A 21,522-nucleotide genomic window follows, 5' to 3' on the forward strand; every position below is an offset into this window, starting at 1 on the left:
CATAACAGCAGGGTGCAAGATGCTAGCAGGCAAGGCATACATGGAACGCCATAACCAAGTGGCCGGCATAGTGTATAGGAACATCTGTGCCGAGTATAACCTGGAAGTCCCGAGGTCAAAATGGGAGATGCCCCCAAGGGTGGTGGAGAATGACCGAGCTAAGATCCTGTGGGACTTCCAGATACAGACGGACAAAATGGTGGTGGCTAAATGTCTGTGAAGGTTCTCAGTCATCCAGGTCATCGTAGTCAAAGAAAAGCGTCTGGACTTCTTTAAGTTGCTTGAAGACGTTTCACCTCTCATCCGAGAAGCTGCTTCAGTTCTAAGGTCAAATGGTGGAGAGTCCCAGATATAAACCTAGTGGGAGAAACCCCCCACAGAGGGACAAAAGGACCCCCTGATGATCCTCTAATCGCCTGAGCCAAGGTGTGTAACTGGCCGTGGGTCCCAATCAGCCAGAGTTTCGGGTGTGTTCATTGTGAAACCTGGCCCCACCTTATGCGAATTCCTGAGGGAAAATGGCCCAGGATGTGAGTGTCTGAGAAACACTGTATTTCAGACCCAGCAACCAGAACAGAAACTGGTTCACCCGAAAGACAAAACGCCAAAACACAAACTTAACAATGTGGTGTTTGCTGTACAGTGCAGCGAGGAATGCTCAGACCTCTACATTGGAGAGACCAAACAGCCACTTCACAAGCGCATGGCACAACACAGAAGAGCCACCTCCACAGGACAAGACTCAGCAGTCCATCTGCATCTTAAGGATAAAGGTCACTCTTTCGAGGATGCCAATGCTCACATTTTGGACAGAGAGGACAGATGGTTTGAAAGAGGAGTGAAAGAAGCATCTATGTGCACTGTGAGCGACCATCTTTGAACAGAGGCGGGGGTTTACGACACCAACTCTCTGCCATCTATAATCCAGTTTTGAGATCCCTCCCAGACGCCTTAACGCCCACTCACATCCTGGGCCATCTGACCTCAGGAATTCGCATGATAAGGTGGGGCCAGGTTTCACAATGAACACACCCGAAACTCTGGCTGATTGGGACCCACGGCCAGTTTCACACCTTGGCTCAGGCGATTAGAGGATCATCAGGGGGTCCTTTTGTCCCTCTGTGGGGGGTTTCTCCCACTAGGTTTATATCTGGGACTCTCCACCATTTGACCTTAGAACTGAAGAAGCTTCTCGGATGAGAGGTGAAACGTCTTCAAGCAACTTAAAGAAGTCCAGACGCTTTTCTTTGCAAGCTCCTTTGACTACGGTGGTGGCTAACCAACCGGACATAGTGGTGGTAGACAAACAGAAGAAGACGGCCGTAGTGATCGATGTAGCGGTTTCGAATGACAGCAACATCAGGAAGAAGGAACACGAGAAGCTGGAGAAATACCATGGGCTCAGAGAAGAGCTCGAGAGGATGTGGAGGGTGAAGGTAACGGTGGTCCCCGTGGTAATCGGAGCACTAGGTGCGGTGACTCCCAAGCTAGGTGAGTGGCTCCAGCAGATCCCGGGAATAACATCGGAGATCTCTGTCCAGAAGAGCGCAGTCCTGGGAACAGCTAAGATACTGCGCAGGACCCTCAAGCTCCCAGGCCTCTGGTAGAGGACCCGAGCTTGAAGGATAAACCGCCCGCAAAAATTGGTCTGTAACTGCAGTGTCTGACCTGCACATCCCATATATTGTTAACAAAAAAAACAATTTTGAGGTTTGTAACTTTTTAAAAATTGAATCAATAACAACAGTGTGAAATATGAGGAAGGACAGGTGGGTGTTGGCAGACAGACAGGGGAACTTACTTTGAGAGGTAGAGTTCATTGAGATTGTGCAGACCACAGACTGATTGGGGAACACATTCCAGCTGGTTGTCATTCAAGTAGAGCAATTCCAGTGAATCACGCAGAACATCAGGGAACTCTATTGCACACACTAAAAGAACAGAGCCACAGATAGCAAATTTGCTCAAACACACACAGGAAGATACAGTTTAACCACATACTATACTACATACACAAAAGCACTGGGTAACTAATGGCCCACCTACAGGAATGTCTTGGCAATGATGCTCCAGGTGTACACGTTTGCGCTGATATTAACACCAGAGGAGAATTTGAACTCTTCAGTCAATCGAGTAACTGGAGGCTATTAAGTATCATGTGCCTCAGCAATAAACAACGCTGCTCGGCAACTACCGTAATTGTCGGGCTATAAGCCGCTACTTTTTGCACAAGCTTTGAACCCTGCGGCTTTTAGTCAGGTGCGGCTTTTCTATGGATTGTCCATGATTTTTGTGATATCGTAAGACGATTTGTTTTGTTTGTTCCGCTGTTGTACGGCACTACGTTGCCTGGCGGAAGGATCGGGGTTCAAGAGTGGTATGTTGGTCACATGTCCATCCGCCAGGCAACATAGTGCCGTACAAGTAGCGCGAAAAACAAACTTCAAAGTAGCGCTACGCGTTCAGCGGGAGTCGTGGATGACCAGCGGCGATAAACTTGCGAAAAGCAAGTTATGCTCAACTCCACTGGTGGATTCTGACAGCGTGGAAAAGTGTGAAAACATCCACGATCACCAACGGATTTTGAAGGGCTGGACTGCTGCATGATGGAGAGGAGGACACCGCCACGGCCCTTCTGAGGGTGTTCGACTCTGACACTGACAACGAGGATTTCTTTGGTTTTGAAAGTGACAACGAAGGAGAGAAGCGGAGAGTGGATGACGAAGCCATCCTGAGCCTGTTTGTATCCGACACTGGAGAAGAGGACTTTGGTGGTTTTAGAGCGCAGGAAGAAGAGAAAGATGGTGAATGACTGACTTTTCTTCTTGTTAAAGCCGTGTCACTGCACCTGAGCCTAAAAGGTAGGCTGAATCTATTTTTCTGGTGTGCTGTAGGTTATTGTTATGTACTACATGTACAAATATGTACCCATAACTTGTTTTTCAAAATATTAATAAAAGGGGTGTGTCTCCAAACAGCCATCTCTTTCCTGACAATTCGCTTTGTGCATATTCTCTTACATATGATAAGTCAACATTGAAACACCTGCGGCTTTTGGTCAGGTGCGGCTAATGTATGTACAAAACAGGATTTTCCCCTGATTTTAGCTTGTGCGGCTAATATTCAGGTGCGCTTTGTAGTCCGGGAAATACGGTATATGTCGTCTGCCACTTTATTGCTGAGTTGCTGTGGTTGCTAAATGCTTCCACTCTGCAATTATACAACTTACAGTTAATCCTGGAATATCTAAGAGGGAAGAAATTCCAGGAACTGACTTGTTGCAGTGGTGGTATGCAATGACAGCTCTTTAGAAGAACCATTTCTTTCACAAATGTTTGTAAAGGTAAAGTGCATGGCTAGGTACTTGTACTTAAAACACCTGAAAACACTTGTCAACAGACGTTTGGCCAACTTGTTGTGTGACAGAAACACCAGCAAAATACAGAGTGTGTCATCAGCGGCCAGAAGAGACAAGGATGCCACCCCGAGGATGTCGGCCTGTCTCAGCAACGAAAAGCCCTGAGCATCCAACATGAGTATGAAGGAGAGGAAAGCAGTCACATCACTTAGTAATGACAACAACATTTTCATCCTTCTGGCAGACAAAAGTTGGTGCATGGCTTTGCTAAACCAGAAGGACTATGATAAGAAAACTTTGTCACTGCTAAGTGACAAAAATACTTATGAGCCCCTAAAAAAGAGACCCAGGTAGTGGTTACAGGATGAGGGTAAGAGATTGTCTGAAGCAGTTAGAACAAGGCAATGCTGTTGACCGGACCTCATACCACAGGCTATACCCAGGGGAAGCTGCACCAAATATGTATGATTTACAGAAGATGCATAAACAGGGTGCACCTTTAAGACCGATTGTCTGTATGATCAACTCAGTCACCTATAACTTCTCAATTCAATTCAGATTTTTTCAGTTCTTTGCTACATAATTACATATACATATACAGTGGAACCCCGACTTACGAATACCCCATTTAATGAAAAATTCACGTTACGAAGGCACTTAACGGCAATATTTCTGCCCGTGTTACGGCAAAATACCTGCGTAATGAAATTCGCTGGCTCTGATTGGCTGAGCCCAGAATGCCTACAATGCCTTCCGAATCATCAATCACCCCCTTGGCTTTCGTACATGCGCTTCGCTGTTCCATTTGAACGACATATTGTTGTTGCAGTTAGCAATTAGCCTATAGCCTATCGTTCACTCAAAAGGCGCGATGGGTGCTTCGACTTACGAAAATCTTCGACTGACGAAAGACCCTCAGGAACGAATTCATTTCGTAAGTCGGGGTTCCGCTGTATATTAGTGCTGTCAGCGTTAATCTCGTTAAAATGATGTCAACGTGGCAAGTCTGTGCGTGGGGCTGCACGAGGTCAATGCGTTAGTGCCGTCCAGCCCCTCACTCGCTAAAGGAGATTTGCTGTGTTAATGCGGTTATGGCATCTACGTCATTTCAACGAGATTAACGCTGACAGCACTAGTACACACACACACACACACACACACACACACACACACACACACACACACACACACACACACACACACACACACACAAGCTGGGAAATGACCTCTACCTGGGTCTGGGTCCCTCCTGTTCCACGTCGTCAGGAAGGCCAGTCTCCTGGATTTGGGACTATCCTCTGTTCTAATGGACACATTTTAAAATACAGTTAGCAGACCACTCGTGTGAAGAACAGTGACTTTAAAAATCAACAGCCCTGATGATTCACCAGAGTTAAAGTAATAAACTGTATGCAGCTATTCCTTTTCTTGTCTTCTCAATCACTGAGAATGGAAGATAAATTTATATGTTCAGAAATCTCTACAGAGATTATAGACAAGACTAGACAAAATGAAACACAGATTATACACCAGTGTCAGTTTTTAGGTTTTTATAATTATGTAATTATTATTATATATATCAGTATAACCATCTCAGAAACATATCATTACGTACAGCTACTTTCAATAATATTGATAACTTTTTAGACTCTTTCTCTCTGGTTAATTTTTCTTGCGCTGGGACCAGTATAACACACACCATTTAGTTAAACTACAGGAATATCTTAAAAGACATAAAGACCTACATAATGTTCAATGTGCTGCTTCTATATTCAGATAAATCTGAGATTATTTTACTTGGCCCTAGAAATCTTAGAAATATGGTATCTAACCAGATGTTTACATGGATGGCATTATCTTTAAGACCTCATAGTACCATAACAACTCAGAAGAGCAGTTTGCTCTCAGCTGCTTTACTTGTGGTTCCTAGGATATTTAAAAGTATTATGGGAGGCAGAGCCTTCAGCTTTCAGACCACGAATGGACCCTTAGTTGTGCTGCAATATCTGCTCCTTTGTGCCAGGAGGACCAGGATGAGGACTCCCTCAGCCCTACAAAATGACCTCCAGTATGCCACTGTTGTGAATGTCTCTGACCAATCAGAAATGACTGGCATTTTTCATTGAATACCAGAATCGTTGGGTCCATCCTGTGCTTCTCCCAAATGAGACCAGGTTTATCCTGAGCATATGCAACAGAGGTGAAAGGGTCAGTAGAAGCTGTGGAGAATGTTGTGCTGCCTGTCAGCTTGATCAGTTTTGGTGGTGGGTCAGTGATGGTTTGGGGATACGTATCCATGAATGGAAGCACAGACCTCTATGGAGTAGGCAGTAGCACAATGACTGCTATTAAGAATAAAGGTATAATCCCTCGACCTATTGTATGAGCCTAAGCTGGTGCAGTGGGTCCTGGGTTCCGGAGTTAGTGTAGGACGATGCCTGGCCCCATGCGGCAAGAGTTTGCAGGCAGTTCCTGATGGATGGCCCCCAAATCCAGTACAATAACTCTGTCTGTGTTTTGGCCCATTCAATGACACCAGGTTGTCCCCCAGACTGTCCAGGAACGTTTTTAGGTTCTGGTCTAGATCTGGGAGGAGATCCTCTCAGAACCCACGAAGCTGAAATAGTTTTAAATTCCTGTTTTGTTACGAAACAAAGTGGGCGAATGAAGTGAATAACTTTTTCAATAGCTCTGGTTTTATCTTCAGAAGCCCACAGACCTCAACAGTTGGTGATTCTGGCATCACACTTGCTGAAAACCCTGGAAAGACTGGCTCTTGCTTATCTTTGGCTCCAGGTGAGCTTGTGGCTGAGAGTTTAGCTTTATGCAGCCGGCTCAGGGTTTTGGAGTGCAGAGGGAGCTCCTGAAACCCTTCTATGACTCTATGGTGGCATCAGCCTTCTTTTATGGTGTGGTCTGTTGGAGCAGCAGTTTCTCCTCTGGACACAGGAAGAAACTGAACAGGCTGTATTTTGGGGTGGCCTCTAGACCGGCTGAAAGAAGAAATTCTTTAAACCAGTTTGCAACAGCGTGACACAGTTATGTGTGTGATGACTTCTTTGCGCGTGTGGTTGCTTAATTCTATGTGCAACGGTTGATGAATTTCTGTGCAAGTGGCAACGAATACCTGCATCAGATTTTGGTATTCATTGGAAAATGCCAGTCATTTCTGTCCGGTCAGAGATATTCACAATACTGGCCTGCTGGAGGTGATTTTGTAGGGCGGAGGCAGTCCTCATCTTAGTCCTTGCACAAAGGAGCAGATACCAGTAAGAGATAGTAGTCCTACTAAGGATTAAGGACTTCCTATGGCTCTGTCCAGCTTTTGTAGATTAACTACCTGTTTCTTTAAATCGGCTCCATGGTATTCACCCACAAGACCATGAAAAGTAGCTGTGTATGCAAAGCAGACCCACTTACGTGCGTGATGGCTTCTTTGTGTGCGTGGTTGCTGAGTTCTACATGCAAAGGTTGTCGAATTTCCATGTGAGGATTTCTATACCTATCATTCATCTTTTTTTTGTTAGCACATGGGCACCATACAATTTACTCTGTACCATTTTGAGGTGCTTCAGTGAAATTTCAGCAAAATCTCACTGAAGCCCCCCCTCCCCTTGCACTGCATATTATATCTACAGTTTACACCAAAAGCATGAATCTAGTTGTAAACTAGTGTAAACCTGAATCATTCTGAATTTTAATGCCAGTAATTGAGTCAATTCATTTGTAAAAACAAAGTCATGAAAGGGTGACAGATGTAATCTATATATTTTGAGCTTAAGCTCAATTAAACACATGACGAGCTTAAACTATCCATAGAAGTTAAAAGCTTGACCTAACAAGATTTCATAACAGTATTCAAAATCAATAATTAATGAATAAATCAGTCGACTCTGTTCATTCACTGAAGTGTTATGAAAGCTTAGCTAGACTCAGCATGAGTCCTCTGGACCAGTTGACTATACTAGACAAAATATACATGTACATAATGATGTTGTGTTTGTGATGACAGGACGTACTTGCCCAGATGGTTTTGAGAAAGATCAAGTGTCTTGAGCTTAGAGCACTTCCACTTATTGGGGGCTGGGAGTGTTGTAATGTAATTCTCACACAATCTCAAAGAGACCACAGCCTGATAGGACAATGAATGAGAAGACAAATTAGATACTGCAAACCACACATTCGCTTTTTCAATCCAAGGAAAATACAGCTGGCTGTTTATGGCTAAGGTGGTCTCTGGTAAACGGCCTGATTCTTATACAGCACTTTTCTACTCTCAAAACACTTAATACAGCATGCCACATCCACACAAGCACTTTCTTCTATGCTTTAAGTGCTTACTAGCTAACATTCACACACATTCACACTCTGATGGATGCATCCGAGAGCAACTTGGGGTTAGTATCTTGCCCAAGGATAGGGACTCGGGGAGCCAGGGATCAATCCACCAACCTTCTGATCAGTAGTACAGCCACCCACTGGTGATTCAAGTATACTGTATCATTAACAATGCCAATAAGGTCATAAGCAATAGGGAAAGTTTGCTAACTGCAGTGACCAAACAGTCTTCAGACAAATGTATGAAAAATACAATAATATGATTAAGCCACTACTTTGGAATGGACTTATCAGAACATCTAGGATAAAGTGTTTTAAAGACTAATATTGTATTCCCTTTTGCCTCCTTATTTGCTGGTTCTACCTCAGTTTGTCTAACCAACGGTGTCACAACTGTGAGACAAATAACTACAAATAAATAAAATGAAAATGAATAAATCTAAAGAACCTTTAACATTTTTTATCTTACCCATCCTGTAACTCAGTCTACCCACAGTAGTATAATACAGTAATATAACTATGTTATAATGTTTATTAACTGATCGTAGCAGTTTAAAGCTTGGCTGTCTACTGTTATATTAAGAGCACTACAATCCATGCACCAAATATAATCTGCAGGCTGAGCCAGATATTTTTGCATCTAACAGATTTATGCTGTATTTGTTTTAGACTGCAGAACTTAAAAGATTCATGAAGCCAAACACAGAGAAGTAGTGCCATCTGAAGGTTGTTCAGATCACTGCTACTACTTTAAGTAGTCAACCGTTTGTTTGCTTGTTTTTTAATTAAGAGATTTTTCCATCTTGATGAATATTAATATATCTAATAAAAGATCTACATCAGTGCTCCTACCTCCAGTTCAAAGATATATGAAGGAAGTTCCTTCAGACTGTTGTCAGAGAAGTCTACTTCTTCCAGATGATTCCTCCAAAAGATGGAGATGGTGTTTGGAAGATTCTCAATCAAATTGGAAGAAGCTTTGCATTGCTTCTGCACAGGAAAAGACAGAAATATATATATATTAGTGTCACTATGCATAACTTCTAAAAGGCTGATCTCTGTGGGTGAATGTATAGAATCAGCATCAAAATGAAAACGAAAAAACCAAGGCTAACTGCATCTGCAGTATATTAGTGTTGAAAAAACAGAAAGGAATAATTATGGCTTTTTACCAGTGGACAGGCCCAGGGGTCAGGGAAGGTGCTCAGCTTGTTCCTGCTCACATTGAGGAGCCTCAGGGATTTCAAACAGTGCATGACAGCTGTGGACAGACTGGTCAGGCAGTTTTCAGACACATCCAGCTCCTCTAGCTTACGAAGACCGATCCAGTTAGTGGCTGTTAGAATGGAATTAAACAACACATATAAACTAGACATTAAAACTAGTGTGAATTACCACAAATAAAAGTGGGATGCTCAAAAACGTATCTGACACACTACGAGAAAAGTGATCTAAAAATCCATTTTCATTTTTTCCCCACATTCTTTTTGCCCACTTATAAAGAAAGAAATAGTCTCTAATTGTTATGGTTATTTAATTGCAATGGAAATATGATGCATAAAAAAAGACAATAAAATATATAAGTTGATTTGCATATCATTTAGAGAAATAATGACTTGTTGTTGTTTGTAAGACAAACATGACATGGCGCTCACAGTCACTTGTATGTTCTCTTAGGAAGCATTTGTTTCAGAGCCAAATTCCTGTTTGTGCCTCGCCCTGAAACACAAGAGTTTTTCACCTCCCTCTCCTGCCAGTGGTGCAACTGATCTTTACTCCTGATGTCAGCCTTTTTCTCACAACATAAAACTCTTCAGTTCTTTGCTTCTGATGACTCTCCCTATTGATTCTATTGTCCTCTTAAAGGAGCTTATGCATGCTCAAAATTTCTTCAGTATCCAATAGCACAATATTTGTCAGATTTAATAAGCGAGCTTATGCAATAGCACACACTACATTTGTAGGATTTATTAGTGCGAATGAGTACCTTCTAGCCAGGGTTGCTGCATTCATTGCTGCATTTGTCTTCAGCAGACAGGTGGTTCAAATCTTTGCATTTGGTGACTGGTGATTAAAACTGAAACCATTGACCCGTGTGTCATGGATTCTCCCATCTTTCAGCAAATCAAACCTATTTTCATCTGTTTTTAGTTTGTATAGGTTTTCTTGGCACTGAAACAGGTTTCTTAAATAAAACTCTTAAACTGGCAGTTCATTATTCATCACACACACACACACACACACACACACACACACACACACACACACACACACACACACACACACACACACACAGCAAAGTAGAATGGATGTGCAAATGCTCTGGTTTTACTTGAGATTCGCCAGTTTAAATAATTAAAATATATAATTCCACTCTTCAGGTGATTTAAAGAATATGGGATTTCAACATTCATTCATATCCATGTAGAAAACTATACAAACTGTGTTTGTAATGATCTAACCCCTGTGTACTGTTGATATGTCACTGTGACTTTCTTGAACAAAGAATGAGTGTGAAGATCTAGAAAACAACTGAGTGTAAAACGTGTTCAAGGTCTTGACGCACTCTTGGTGTCTTCATTATCAGGCTGGTGCCTACATGACTGTGAGAACTGAGCTCGCTACAGCTGAATAGACAAAGATTGTACCCACACAATCGGTACAGGAGTGGTTATTATCTTGCAATCCGGTCGTTAAGTCTGACGTCACTAGCCATGTCTGGGTCTAAACTCCGCTGCAGGTCCATATATCAAACGATCACTATGGCATTACTGAGAGTTGAAAAACTGTCTAAAGTCTTTCATCTTTAATAAAATGATCAGCGTTCTGCTCTACCAGGTGTAACAATTGAGTTTAACATCCAGGCATCCATGAAAACGGAATTTATGACATTTAACGGAGTTAGAAGTTAGCAGGGAGTTAGCTCGCTAGCTTCTATCTAAATACAATATAGCATGTCCTGACTGCGGCGGTTTGGAAACAAATTAAAACGTACAGCTCTGTTATCACTTCCAACATAAATGAAGACAGAAAACTAAACAGCAGTGACGTTTGTAAGGTTACTGAAGTTGGGCTAGCTGGTATATAATGATGTGCTACGTGACCGCTAGCGACACAGCTATGTTAGCATAATATAAACAAGCTAACTTTTTTTCCACTGGATAAAAGTTAACGTGAGTGTTCTCGGTGGTCAGGAACAAATGTAATCGCATGGCAGGATGCTGTAAAAGGACCAAACTTCAGCCAGGAGAACAACTGAGATAATCCATCCACAATACGAGGTTAGTCATTCATATACTGCTGCATGGGCTGGGCTGTAGTTACATCCTAAGGTTTTAAAAACTGAGCTTAAATAAATGATTAGCGGTAATAAAAGCCGAGGGAGGTCAACAGTGATCACTGACTGTTTTAGGAGCTTTTTGAGATTAAATAGAAGAAAATGCAAAACATTAAACATGTTAACATGCTGTATTGGTCCCTTTGTAAAGATTTTAAAAGAGTCTTTCAACAAATCTCGGAAAATAAGTTCAGTTTCGATGTTCCTTTTTTCCCCTACAACTATAGACAATGCCTTTTGACCTCCAAACATGGTCTTAAGAGTTCATTTTGGTCTCATCTGACCAGACTATATTCTCCAAGTATTTCACAGGCTTGTCTAAATGTAGAGCAAATGGTAAACAGCTTTCTCTTCAGCAATGGAGCCTTGCGTGGTGAGCGTGCATACAGGCCAGTCAGGTGAGCGCATTATTATTTATTTTTTTATTACATTTTATTTAAACAATTGTATGTGCTGATTCTAGGTCTTTCTGTAGTTCTCTGCAAGCAGTCCTTGGCGCTTTAACTCCTCTGTCTGAAGTCTTGCAAGGAGCAGCTCTCTCCACTTCCAGATTATAGCCACAGCAGCGCCGACTGAAAACTCCAGTAGTTTAGAAATTGTCAGAAATGTCATCAGTATGTTTTGCAACAATAAGATTGCAAAGGTGTTTTACCCATCATGACATGTTTCTTGTGTGACACCTTTTCAGAGGCCATCAATTGGGACCAAACCAGCTGATATTAATTTGTTTTGTAATTACTTATAGATTATTTTAGGTAGTGTCACGACTTTCCATGCCTTTTTGCACCTCCCTTTCTTCATGTGTTCAATACTTTTTACCTGTGTCATTTCTCAGTATTACACATAATTTATGGACATGGTTTGATTTCTTTGTTACAAATTACAGCGGTCCCTTGTTTAGGGACCAAGATGGCGCCGCGTATGGATGCCCTGGTGCTTCAGTGCGTTACTTTTGTTTTGTTTTTGTGCATTTCTTCTGTGTCTGGGCACTCCTCTGGATACTCGTACACCAGAGAAGAGCTCCTTAACTACAGGACCACAACGCCTGTGGATTTATTTCCAATATTTGTCACATCTGCGGCAGATTTACTGCAGACTCTGACCAGGAGAGCGAGACGCCGAAAGAGAGGAAAGCGAGCCGGCGCTCTCGTGCGTTTGAGGAGACGCGGACTGCGAACGGCTCTTCCTGGGATCTTCCTTTCTAATGTACGCTCACTCGGGAATAAGATCGACGAACTGGCCCTGATGAGAAGCATGAACAGAGACTTTGCCTCATCCTGTGTCTTATGTTTTACGGAGACGTGGCTCTGTGAGGACATCCCAGACTGCGCGCTCAAGCTGGAGGACTTTCATCTGCTGTGCGCGGACCGGCAGGCCGCTCTCTCCGGTAAAACCAAAGGTGGAGGTGTCTGCTTCTACATCAATAGTGGCTGGTGCACAGATGTGACAGTGATTGCTCAGCACTGCTCTTCCTCTCTGGAATATCTTTTTATTCACTGCAAACCGTTTTATTTTCCGCGGGAGTTTGCTTCATTCATCTTGGCCGCTGTTTACATCCCGCCAGATGCGGATGCGCAGGCAGCTCAGTGTGCCCTCGCGGAGCAGATACTGCACATGGAGCGGACATACCCGGACTCTCTCATCATTGCTCTTGGGGACTTTAACAAAGCCAATCTGAGCCATGAGCTTCCAAAATATAAGCAGTATATTAAATGCCCGACCAGAGAGGAGAGGACATTAGACCACTGTTACAGCACGATCAGCGGGGCCTATCGCGCGGTGCCCCGCGCTTCACTCGGACTTTCTGACCACATCATGATCCACCTAATCCCCGCGTACAGACAGAGGCTGAAGCTCTCCAAACCTGTCGTGAGGACCAAAAAACTGTGGAGCAACGAGGCTGTGGAGGAGCTTCGCACGTGTTTGGAGACCACAGACTGGGACACAATGAAGGCTGCTTCTAACAGCTTGGACGAGTTTACGGACACTGTCACCTCCTATATCCACTTCTGTGAGGACAGCATTGTGCCATCACGCACCAGGGTGAGTTATAACAATGACAAACCCTGGTTTACCCCTAAACTCAAAAAGCTGTGGCTGGAAAAGAGAAAGGCGTTCAGAAGCGGAGACAGGGACTGCTACAGAGAGGCCAAGTACAGGTTCACTAAAGAAGTGGACATTGCTAAACATCAGCACTCTGAGAAGATGCAGCAGCAGATCTCAGAGAATGACTCGGCCTCTGTGTGGAAAGGTTTTAGGAATATCACAAACTACAAGCCTAAAATCCCCCACTCCACTGATGACTTGCTCTTAGCCAACACCCTTAACGACTTCTACTGCCGTTTAGACGAGCCATCAGGCAGCCTTCACACCTCCAACGACCCCAACAATAGGGACACTTTGGACACTGATTCCCCCACCTCTCCCCCCTCCATAGAGCCATCACCACCTTCAAACAGTTCACCTACAACACCCCCCTCCTCACCCCACACAAAAGAGGATTTCACACCACCTCCTCCGACCACAACTCTTCATATTCATGAAGCAGATGTGAGGAAGCAGTTTAAGAGTCTGAATGCTCGGAAAGCTCCCGGCCCAGACGGTGTGTCTCCTGCCACCCTCAGACACTGTGCAAACGAGCTGGCCCCAGTGTTTTCTGGCATCTTCAACTCCTCACTGCAGGTATGTCATGTGCCTGCCTGCTTCAAGTCCTCCACCATAATCCCTGTCCCCAAGAAACCTAGGATCACTGGACTAAATGACTACAGACCCGTGGCTCTGACATCTGTGGTCATGAAGTCATTTGAGCGCCTAGTTCTCTCCCATCTCAGGACCCTCACGGCCCCCCTCCTGGACCCCCTGCAGTTTGCATATAGAGCCAACAGGTCTGTAGACGACGCCATCAACATGGCCCTACACTTCATCCTGCAGCATCTGGACTCCCCAGGAACCTACACCAGGATCCTGTTTGTGGACTTCAGCTCTGCCTTCAACACCATCCTTCCAGACCATCTCCGAGGCAAGCTTTCCCAGATGAATGTGCCTGATCCCATCTGCCGGTGGATCACTGACTTCCTGACGGACAGGAAGCAGCATGTGAGGCTGGGAAAGAACGTCTCGGACTCCCGGACCATCAGCACCGGCTCCCCTCAGGGCTGTGTTCTTTCTCCTCTGCTCTTCTCCCTGTACACCAACTGCTGCACCTCCACCCACCAGTCTGTCAAGCTAATCAAGTTTGCAGATGACACCACCGTTATTGGACTCATCTCGGACGGGGACGAGTCTGCCTACAGGAGGGAGGTTGAACGTCTGGTGTCCTGGTGCAGCCACAACAACCTGGTGCTGAATGCCCAGAAGACAGTGGAGATTATTGTGGACTTCAGGAAGCACACAGCCCCACTCCCCCCCATCATCCTGACTGACACCCCCATCACCTCTGTGGACTCATACTGCTTCCTGGGTACCACCATCACCCAGGACCTGAAGTGGGAGCCCACCATCACCTCCGTCATCAAGAAAGCCCAGCAGAGGATGTACTTCCTGAGGCAGCTGAAGAAATTCAACCTGCCAACACGGACGATGATGCAATTCTACACTGCAATCATCGAGTCCATCCTCACCTCCTCCATCACCGTGTGGTACGCTGGAGCCACTATCAGGGACAAACAGAGACTGCAGCGTGTTGTGCGCTCTGCTGAGAAGGTGATTGGCTGCAGACTCCCATCTCTGCAGGACCTGTACACCTCCAGGACACTGGGGCGTGCAGCTCAGATCTCAGCTGACCCTTCTCACCCTGGACACAGTCTGTTTGACCTGCTCCCCTCAGGCAGGAGGCTCCGGTCCATTCGCACCAGAACCTCTCGCCATAAGAACAGTTTCTTCCCCTCTGCTGTTGGACACATGAACAATAACCATATGACTGTTCCCACCACTAACACATGACCCTACGCTGTGTTCACTGCATCATTCCATGTTTGGCACTGATCACCACCTGCACTCATGTATATATCTTTCAACGTAGCACTTTTAATTCTTATTCCTACTTTTATTTTTTCATGTCTATTTAAGCGCAATTTATGACAGTATGTTTGCACTGAAGCACCGCAGCAATTTCCTAATGTTGTAAACCTGCTCAACATTTGGCAATAAAACCCTTTCTGATTCTGATTCTGATTATCGTGGGAGTTAAGTTCCACAAATAACCCGTGAGAGGTGAAATCCAATAAGTAGCCAGCTTTATTTTTTACAATTACTATAGACGTTTGTAAAACCCCTCACTACACACTTTATACACTTTTCTCAGACAGGCACAAACATTTTCACACTTTTCTCTCTTGTTTAAACTCTCAAAGTGCAAACCTTCGTAGAAAAATAAGTCCAGTATTATAGAATGAAACCAAAGGAACCAACAGGGGCCTTCGACGGTGCAAAACGTTTCGTCGACATTGTTGTTTGTTGGGGAGAAAACTTACAAACACACAGTGCAGCACTTCAGAGTCACACTGCCAGCGATCGAAGATTTACAGTGGGGCAAAAAAGTATTTAGTCAGCCACCGATTGTGCAAGTTCCCCCACCTAAAATGATGACAGAGGTCAGTAATTTGCACCAGAGGTACACTTCAACTGTGAGAGACAGAATGTGAAAAAAAAATCCATGAATCCACATGGTAGGATTTGTAAAGAATTTATTCGTAAATCAGGGTGGAAAATAAGTATTTGGTCAATAACAAAAATACAACTCAATACTTTGTAACATAACCTTTGTTGGCAATAACAGGGGTCAAACGTTTACTATAGGTCTTTACCAGGTTTGCACACACAGTAGCTGGTATTTTGGCCCATTCCTCCATGCAGATCTTCTCGAGAGCAGTGATGTTTTGGGGCTGTCGCCAAGCAACACGGACTTTCAACTCCCGCCACAGATTTTCTATGGGGTTGAGGTCTGGAGACTGGCTAGGCCACTCCAGGACTTTCAAATGCTTCTTACGGAGCCACTCCTTTGTTGCCCGGGCGGTGTGTTTTGGATCATTGTCATGTTGGAAGACCCAGCCTCGTTTCATCTTCAAAGTTCTCACTGATGGAAGGAGGTTTTGGCTCAAAATCTCACGATACATGGCCCCATTCATTCTGTCCTTAACACGGATCAGTCGTCCTGTCCCCTTGGCAGAAAAACAGCCCCATAGCATGATGTTTCCACCCCCATGCTTCACAGTAGGTATGGTGTTCTTGGGATGCAACTCAGTATTCTTCTTCCTCCAAACACGACGAGTTGAGTTTATACCAAAAAGTTCTACTTTGGTTTCATCTGACCACATGACATTCTCCCAATCCTCTGCTGTATCATCCATGTGCTCTCTGGCAAACTTCAGACGGGCCTGGACATGCACTGGCTTCAGCAGCGGAACACGTCTGGCACTGCGGGATTTGATTCCCTGCCGTTGTAGTGTGTTACTGATGGTGACCTTTGTTACTTTGGTCCCAGCTCTCTGCAGGTCATTCACCAGGTCCCCCCGTGTGGTTCTGGGATCTTTGCTCACCGTTCTCATGATCATTTTGACCCCACGGGATGAGATCTTGCGTGGAGCCCCAGATCGAGGGAGATTATCAGTGGTCTTGTATGTCTTCCATTTTCTGATGATTGCTCCCACAGTTGATTTTTTCACACCAAGCTGCTTGCCTATTGTAGATTCACTCTTCCCAGTCTGGTGCAGGTCTACAATACTTTTCCTGGTGTCCTTCCAAAGCTCTTTGGTCTTGGCCATGGCAGAGTTTGGAGTCTGACTGTTTGAGGCTGTGGACAGGTGTCTTTTATACAGATGATGAGTTCAAACAGGTGCCATTCATACAGGTAACGAGTGGGGGACAGAAAAGCTTCTTACAGAAGACGTTACAGGTCTGTGAGAGCCAGAGATTTTCCTTGTTTGAGGTGACCAAATACTTATTTTCCACCCTGATTTACCAATAAATTCTTTACAAATCCTACCATGTGGATTCATGGATTTTTTTTTCACATTCTGTCTCTCACAGTTGAAGTGTACCTCTGGTGCAAATTACTGACCTCTGTCATCATTTTAAGTGGGGGAACTTGCACAATCGGTGGCTGACTAAATACTTTTTTGCCCCACTGTATGTAAATTTGACAAGCTGAACACATTCTGTACTGTACAGGAGACACGGCACGAGACTGATTGACAATGGTCTACAGCCAATCAGGAGGCAGAACACAATGCGCTGTAAGGAAAAAAAAAGAAGCAAAATTCCACATAAAAAAATCTGCAAAACTGCGAGGTGACAGGTGAAGCGCGTTATAGTGAGGGACGACTGTACTGCACACGTTTGTAAATCTTAGTTTACACTTGTGGATCACACTGTGTGCATTTGTAATTAGAGTGGGTTTAAAATATCCATTTTAGTTTGAATAATGCGATACTAACTCAGGTTTTGCCACTCCGACCAAAATTCACCGAACCAGCAGCAAAAGAAAACTACGCTTCACGTTTGAAAAATATCATCATGAAATCCTTTTGCGTTTACTTCCTGCACATCGTGCCTCTCTCTCAGTGTACTCAGAGACCAGTTTACCATCAAAAATCTGTTTTCTGCATTATGCGCTTATTATGCATCAGACTATCGCTGTGTACGGCGCTGACGGCTGCTGTTTTCTTTTCCCAACAAGAAAGGCTCATTTCTGCTGTTCAAAACTGAAGAAATGTAAACTTTTTAAAATGAGGCTAAGTTGCAAAACGCTTAGCCATGTCTCTAATCAAACCTCTGTAACTTTGCTTCACTTCAGCAGCATCAGGTAATATTCATTTGTTGATTCATGGTTTCTTCCATTTTTCTTCTACTGCAGAACATTTTTAAAGGTTATCTGCTATAAAAATCTAGGCCAGGAAAATCTCCTTCATGTTTTTCTGTGTTTTATCCTCAGTTACTTTGACACAAAGGCCTCTGCTGCGATGTTTACACCTCTGATGACGTCTCACCAATGATCTGAATTAGAATATTTCTGATTGTCTGAGTAAAAATGGAATCAAATCAGTTGCCCAGCCTTATTTGGACCCCTTTGAGACAAATTTCCTTCCATACATGTTCATCTGTTTATTTGAACATTTTTTCCTTTATCTGTGATGTTCTTTCACCTGCTCATCTCTGCAGGATGTGAGGTGGGAAAGACTGTGTGACACCCATGTGAGAAGGGGAGAGTCAAAATGAAACTACACGGGTGTTTCAGTGCAATAAAATAAGACTTAAAACCAAACATGATGAGCCTGAAAGATGAATTGTGAAATAAATTATGTTTACACAACAAGTGCATCCATGCTACCCTCGCTCCCTGTCAGTGCTGGGAGACATCTGAACTTTCATTGACCCCCCCACCTCAAAGACTCTAGTAACAATACATTTAAGACTTATTCTCATTAAGTTTATTTTGTTTTTCAAATGTTTTATATTTATTATTTAATACATTTATTATTTACTTCTTAATGTTTTCTTTCTTTCTTTCATTTCCGTACCCCTAAATTTATGTGGTTACACACAAGTTTTATTTCAAGTACAAAGAATCTGACTCGCCTCGTCTATACAGTAGCTGACTTATACATTTACTGTTTCAGTCATCTCACCTATATCTGTTGTTCCATTTAAGGCAAAAAAAAATAAAATGGTTAGGGTTAGCATATCTCTGTCCATAAGTGCATACAGCAGTACATACATAGAAGAAAAGTTGGAACATACTTTTAGGGAGGTCAAACAGAACTGTGAGCTGGTTCTTGGCAGCAGAGAGTTTCTGGATGTGAGTGAGATGGAGAAGTCCAGGTGGCAAACTGCTCAGCTGGTTCTCAGAGAGATTCACCTGTTGTAAACTAAAGCAGAGGAAAAATGGAGGTTAGGGTTATCCCTACCCTACAATTACATTTGTCTATAAATCAATTAAGTATAGATTATCAGGATAGCCAATCACATGGCAGCAACTCTGTGCCTTTAGGCTTGTAGACACGGTCAAGAAGAGCTAAGAAAATTCATACCAAGCACTGGGAAGAAAGGTAATTTACCTGATTGTGAACAAGGCAAAGTTCAGTGGCAAGACAAAGACCAAGACAAGAAAAGGGCAACACACACAAAATTATTAGCGTGTGAATGACTTTCCTTTGCTAATTTTTAAAGTAAATCGACAAATTCCCAATGGAGGCGTTCCAGGACTGTGTCCTCATGTACCTGGAGCAGATGACTTCCTGGGAGTTGTTTGCTAAAGGAAGCTCCTGAAGTTCATTGTTAGAAAGATCCAAAGTCCTCAGACTGATGAGACCCCAGGGCACCACGGAGGGCAGAGAAGACAGGCAGTTAGATGACAGGTCCAGCTGGGTGATATGCGCAGAGACATCCATGAACCAATCCAGCTCCAACCAAGGCAGCTGAAGACCACGCCAACACACACTGACAACCTACACACAGACACACACAGGGCAATGTTTTACTAGACTGTGAAGAACACAGATGCATTCAGAGCTACCTCTCACAACTCTTAATGGTCACATATTCTGAAAATAGTTAATCATTTATTAGGGCTTTAATTATGTTAACCCTAAAAAAACAAAATGCTTGGACACTGCCAGCACGGGGCGCCCACACAAACGCAAAGCAGGAGATGAAGCGTCGCTGAATATGTTTCCAAACCAACTTCATTCTAAGACAAAGACTAGAAAATCTGCTGAAGCAAATCTGTCCTTTGGCTTCACCTGCACAGGTGCAGAGGTAGGTCTCCCTGCAGGGTTGGTTTTCCCTGCATCAGGAGCAGCGCTGGGCTGTTTACATCACAGACAAACAGGATCCCACAGCTGTTTATGTTTTTGAACCCATGTTGCACAGAGAGGCATTTTTTGAAAAATGTATTGATGCAATGTTGAACATTATTACACAGGAAAAACAACTACATGTAAAATAATGACACCGTGACGCCTCTGCCTTTGTAAACAGAGGGACAGTAACTGCGTGTAAAACCTGCAGACAGTCAGATTAACAGTATTTCGTCTCTATCATTCTGCAGTTCATCTCATGTAAACAATAACGTGGCCACAGCGTGACGTGAATTAAGGCGCATACCTCTGACGCTGCGTGACCAACTCTGTATTCCTCGTCCACACGGAAACGCAAAAAAGGAGTTTAAAAAAAAATCTCAGTTTTGAGTCGAAACATTGTTTACGTGGACGAAACAGCTGCGTGTTCAAAATCACCCGTGTAGGTGCGGACGCAGCGTAAACGAGTTAGTAGTTTATTTTATTACTACCTGTAATTTATTGCTGTTTACTTGTATTTGCTTAACTGTTTACTAAATGTTTGAGGTGTGAAATAAACAGCAATGGAGCAAAATATGGGCGCGTGTGATTGGAGGATGTGTTTGTGCACGTGTGCACGCGCGAGAAGGGGGGGCATCATTTTTCTTGTAAAACAAGGAGGGGCCCAGCAAAGAAAGTTTGGGAACCACTGCATTAAAGTAACTTGTTGTGGTATAGCGCCACTTGTATGTGATTATTTGTGTGGTGGAGTCAACAGATCACTTGGTTGTGATTATTTGTTGCTACGTTTGGTTTTGTGTTGTAGCAGGTCAGGTAATCATTTTGGGTTTGACTGTTGTGCTCCTTTGTGTTGGTCACATGTTACTTTTTGTGTGTTCAGTGTGGCGACTTTAAATCCTCATGCAGGGGCATCCATGCTTAAAGATGTGAACACTGTGCTTCTGTTAGCTTTTACTTTTATTTCAGGTTTGTGGATCAAGGACCTGAAGGCTTCAGAGGGGCTTTTAATAAATGTAGGGGTCCTAGAGTACTTTTGAGGGAGGAGGTGTTACGTCCCTCTGCAGCCCCTAATTTATTAGGGCTTTAATTATGTTTTGACAGTTGTGGTCACCCATATAAGGCTGGCAGTTTTGGTGGAAACAGGTTAATAACATTTACTTTCCCACACAATAAAACAATGAAGTTACCTTCCTAAATAAGTACTGTATAAACTCTCCGTGCTATAAGTAAGTCCTGCAGAGATCCTGAATAGATATCTGACAGGACATGAAGACCAAACATGGAGATAAGAAAAAAGAAATAAAAATGTGATCAACAACAGTAATCTCCTTTAACAGCCATGCATTCACTGGATAAGCAGCACGGACCTTGTCTCCTTCTGCCTCGTATGTTTCCTGCAGTTTCAGTCTGAGAATACGTTTGCTGAAGGCTGGATGGTCCATAAGGGTGTATGAAGAGAACCCTGCTCCGTTTTGCAGCAGGAAGAGAGCGATCTCCTCATTATCTACAAAACAAAACACAGTCTTTACTTCATATGGACATGTTGTCCAAACACATAGTCCTTAGAAAAACTAAGCACACCCAGCTTTCTAAATTGAACCCTCACATCACTGTGGAGGAAGTCTAGCCTGCTCTTCTTTACAGCATTACTTCAGGCTTGATCTGTTGCAGATTAGCTGGTGTGTGGGACACCT

The 21,522-nt window shown here is 43.6% G+C and overlaps 1 protein-coding gene across 1 annotated transcript in view; it reads right to left on the reverse strand.

Moving 5' to 3' along the window:
• lrrk1 (leucine-rich repeat kinase 1) overlaps positions 1 to 21,522 on the reverse strand; it is a 92,554-nt gene that overhangs the window by 53,136 nt on the left and 17,896 nt on the right. The window contains exons 6-13 of the mRNA XM_026182375.2: positions 21,196 to 21,332; positions 19,251 to 19,477; positions 18,771 to 18,898; positions 8,869 to 9,032; positions 8,549 to 8,686; positions 7,378 to 7,490; positions 4,591 to 4,661; positions 1,802 to 1,931 (exon numbers count right to left, since the gene is read on the reverse strand). Of these exons, the coding sequence (XP_026038160.1) occupies positions 1,802 to 1,931; positions 4,591 to 4,661; positions 7,378 to 7,490; positions 8,549 to 8,686; positions 8,869 to 9,032; positions 18,771 to 18,898; positions 19,251 to 19,477; positions 21,196 to 21,332 (1,108 nt within the window). The remainder of the gene's footprint in view (positions 1 to 1,801; positions 1,932 to 4,590; positions 4,662 to 7,377; positions 7,491 to 8,548; positions 8,687 to 8,868; positions 9,033 to 18,770; positions 18,899 to 19,250; positions 19,478 to 21,195; positions 21,333 to 21,522) is intronic.

The sequence above is a fragment of the Astatotilapia calliptera genome, chromosome 1 (assembly GCF_964374335.1).
Source record: "Astatotilapia calliptera chromosome 1, fAstCal68.1, whole genome shotgun sequence".
Lineage (NCBI taxonomy): Eukaryota > Metazoa > Chordata > Actinopteri > Cichliformes > Cichlidae > Astatotilapia > Astatotilapia calliptera.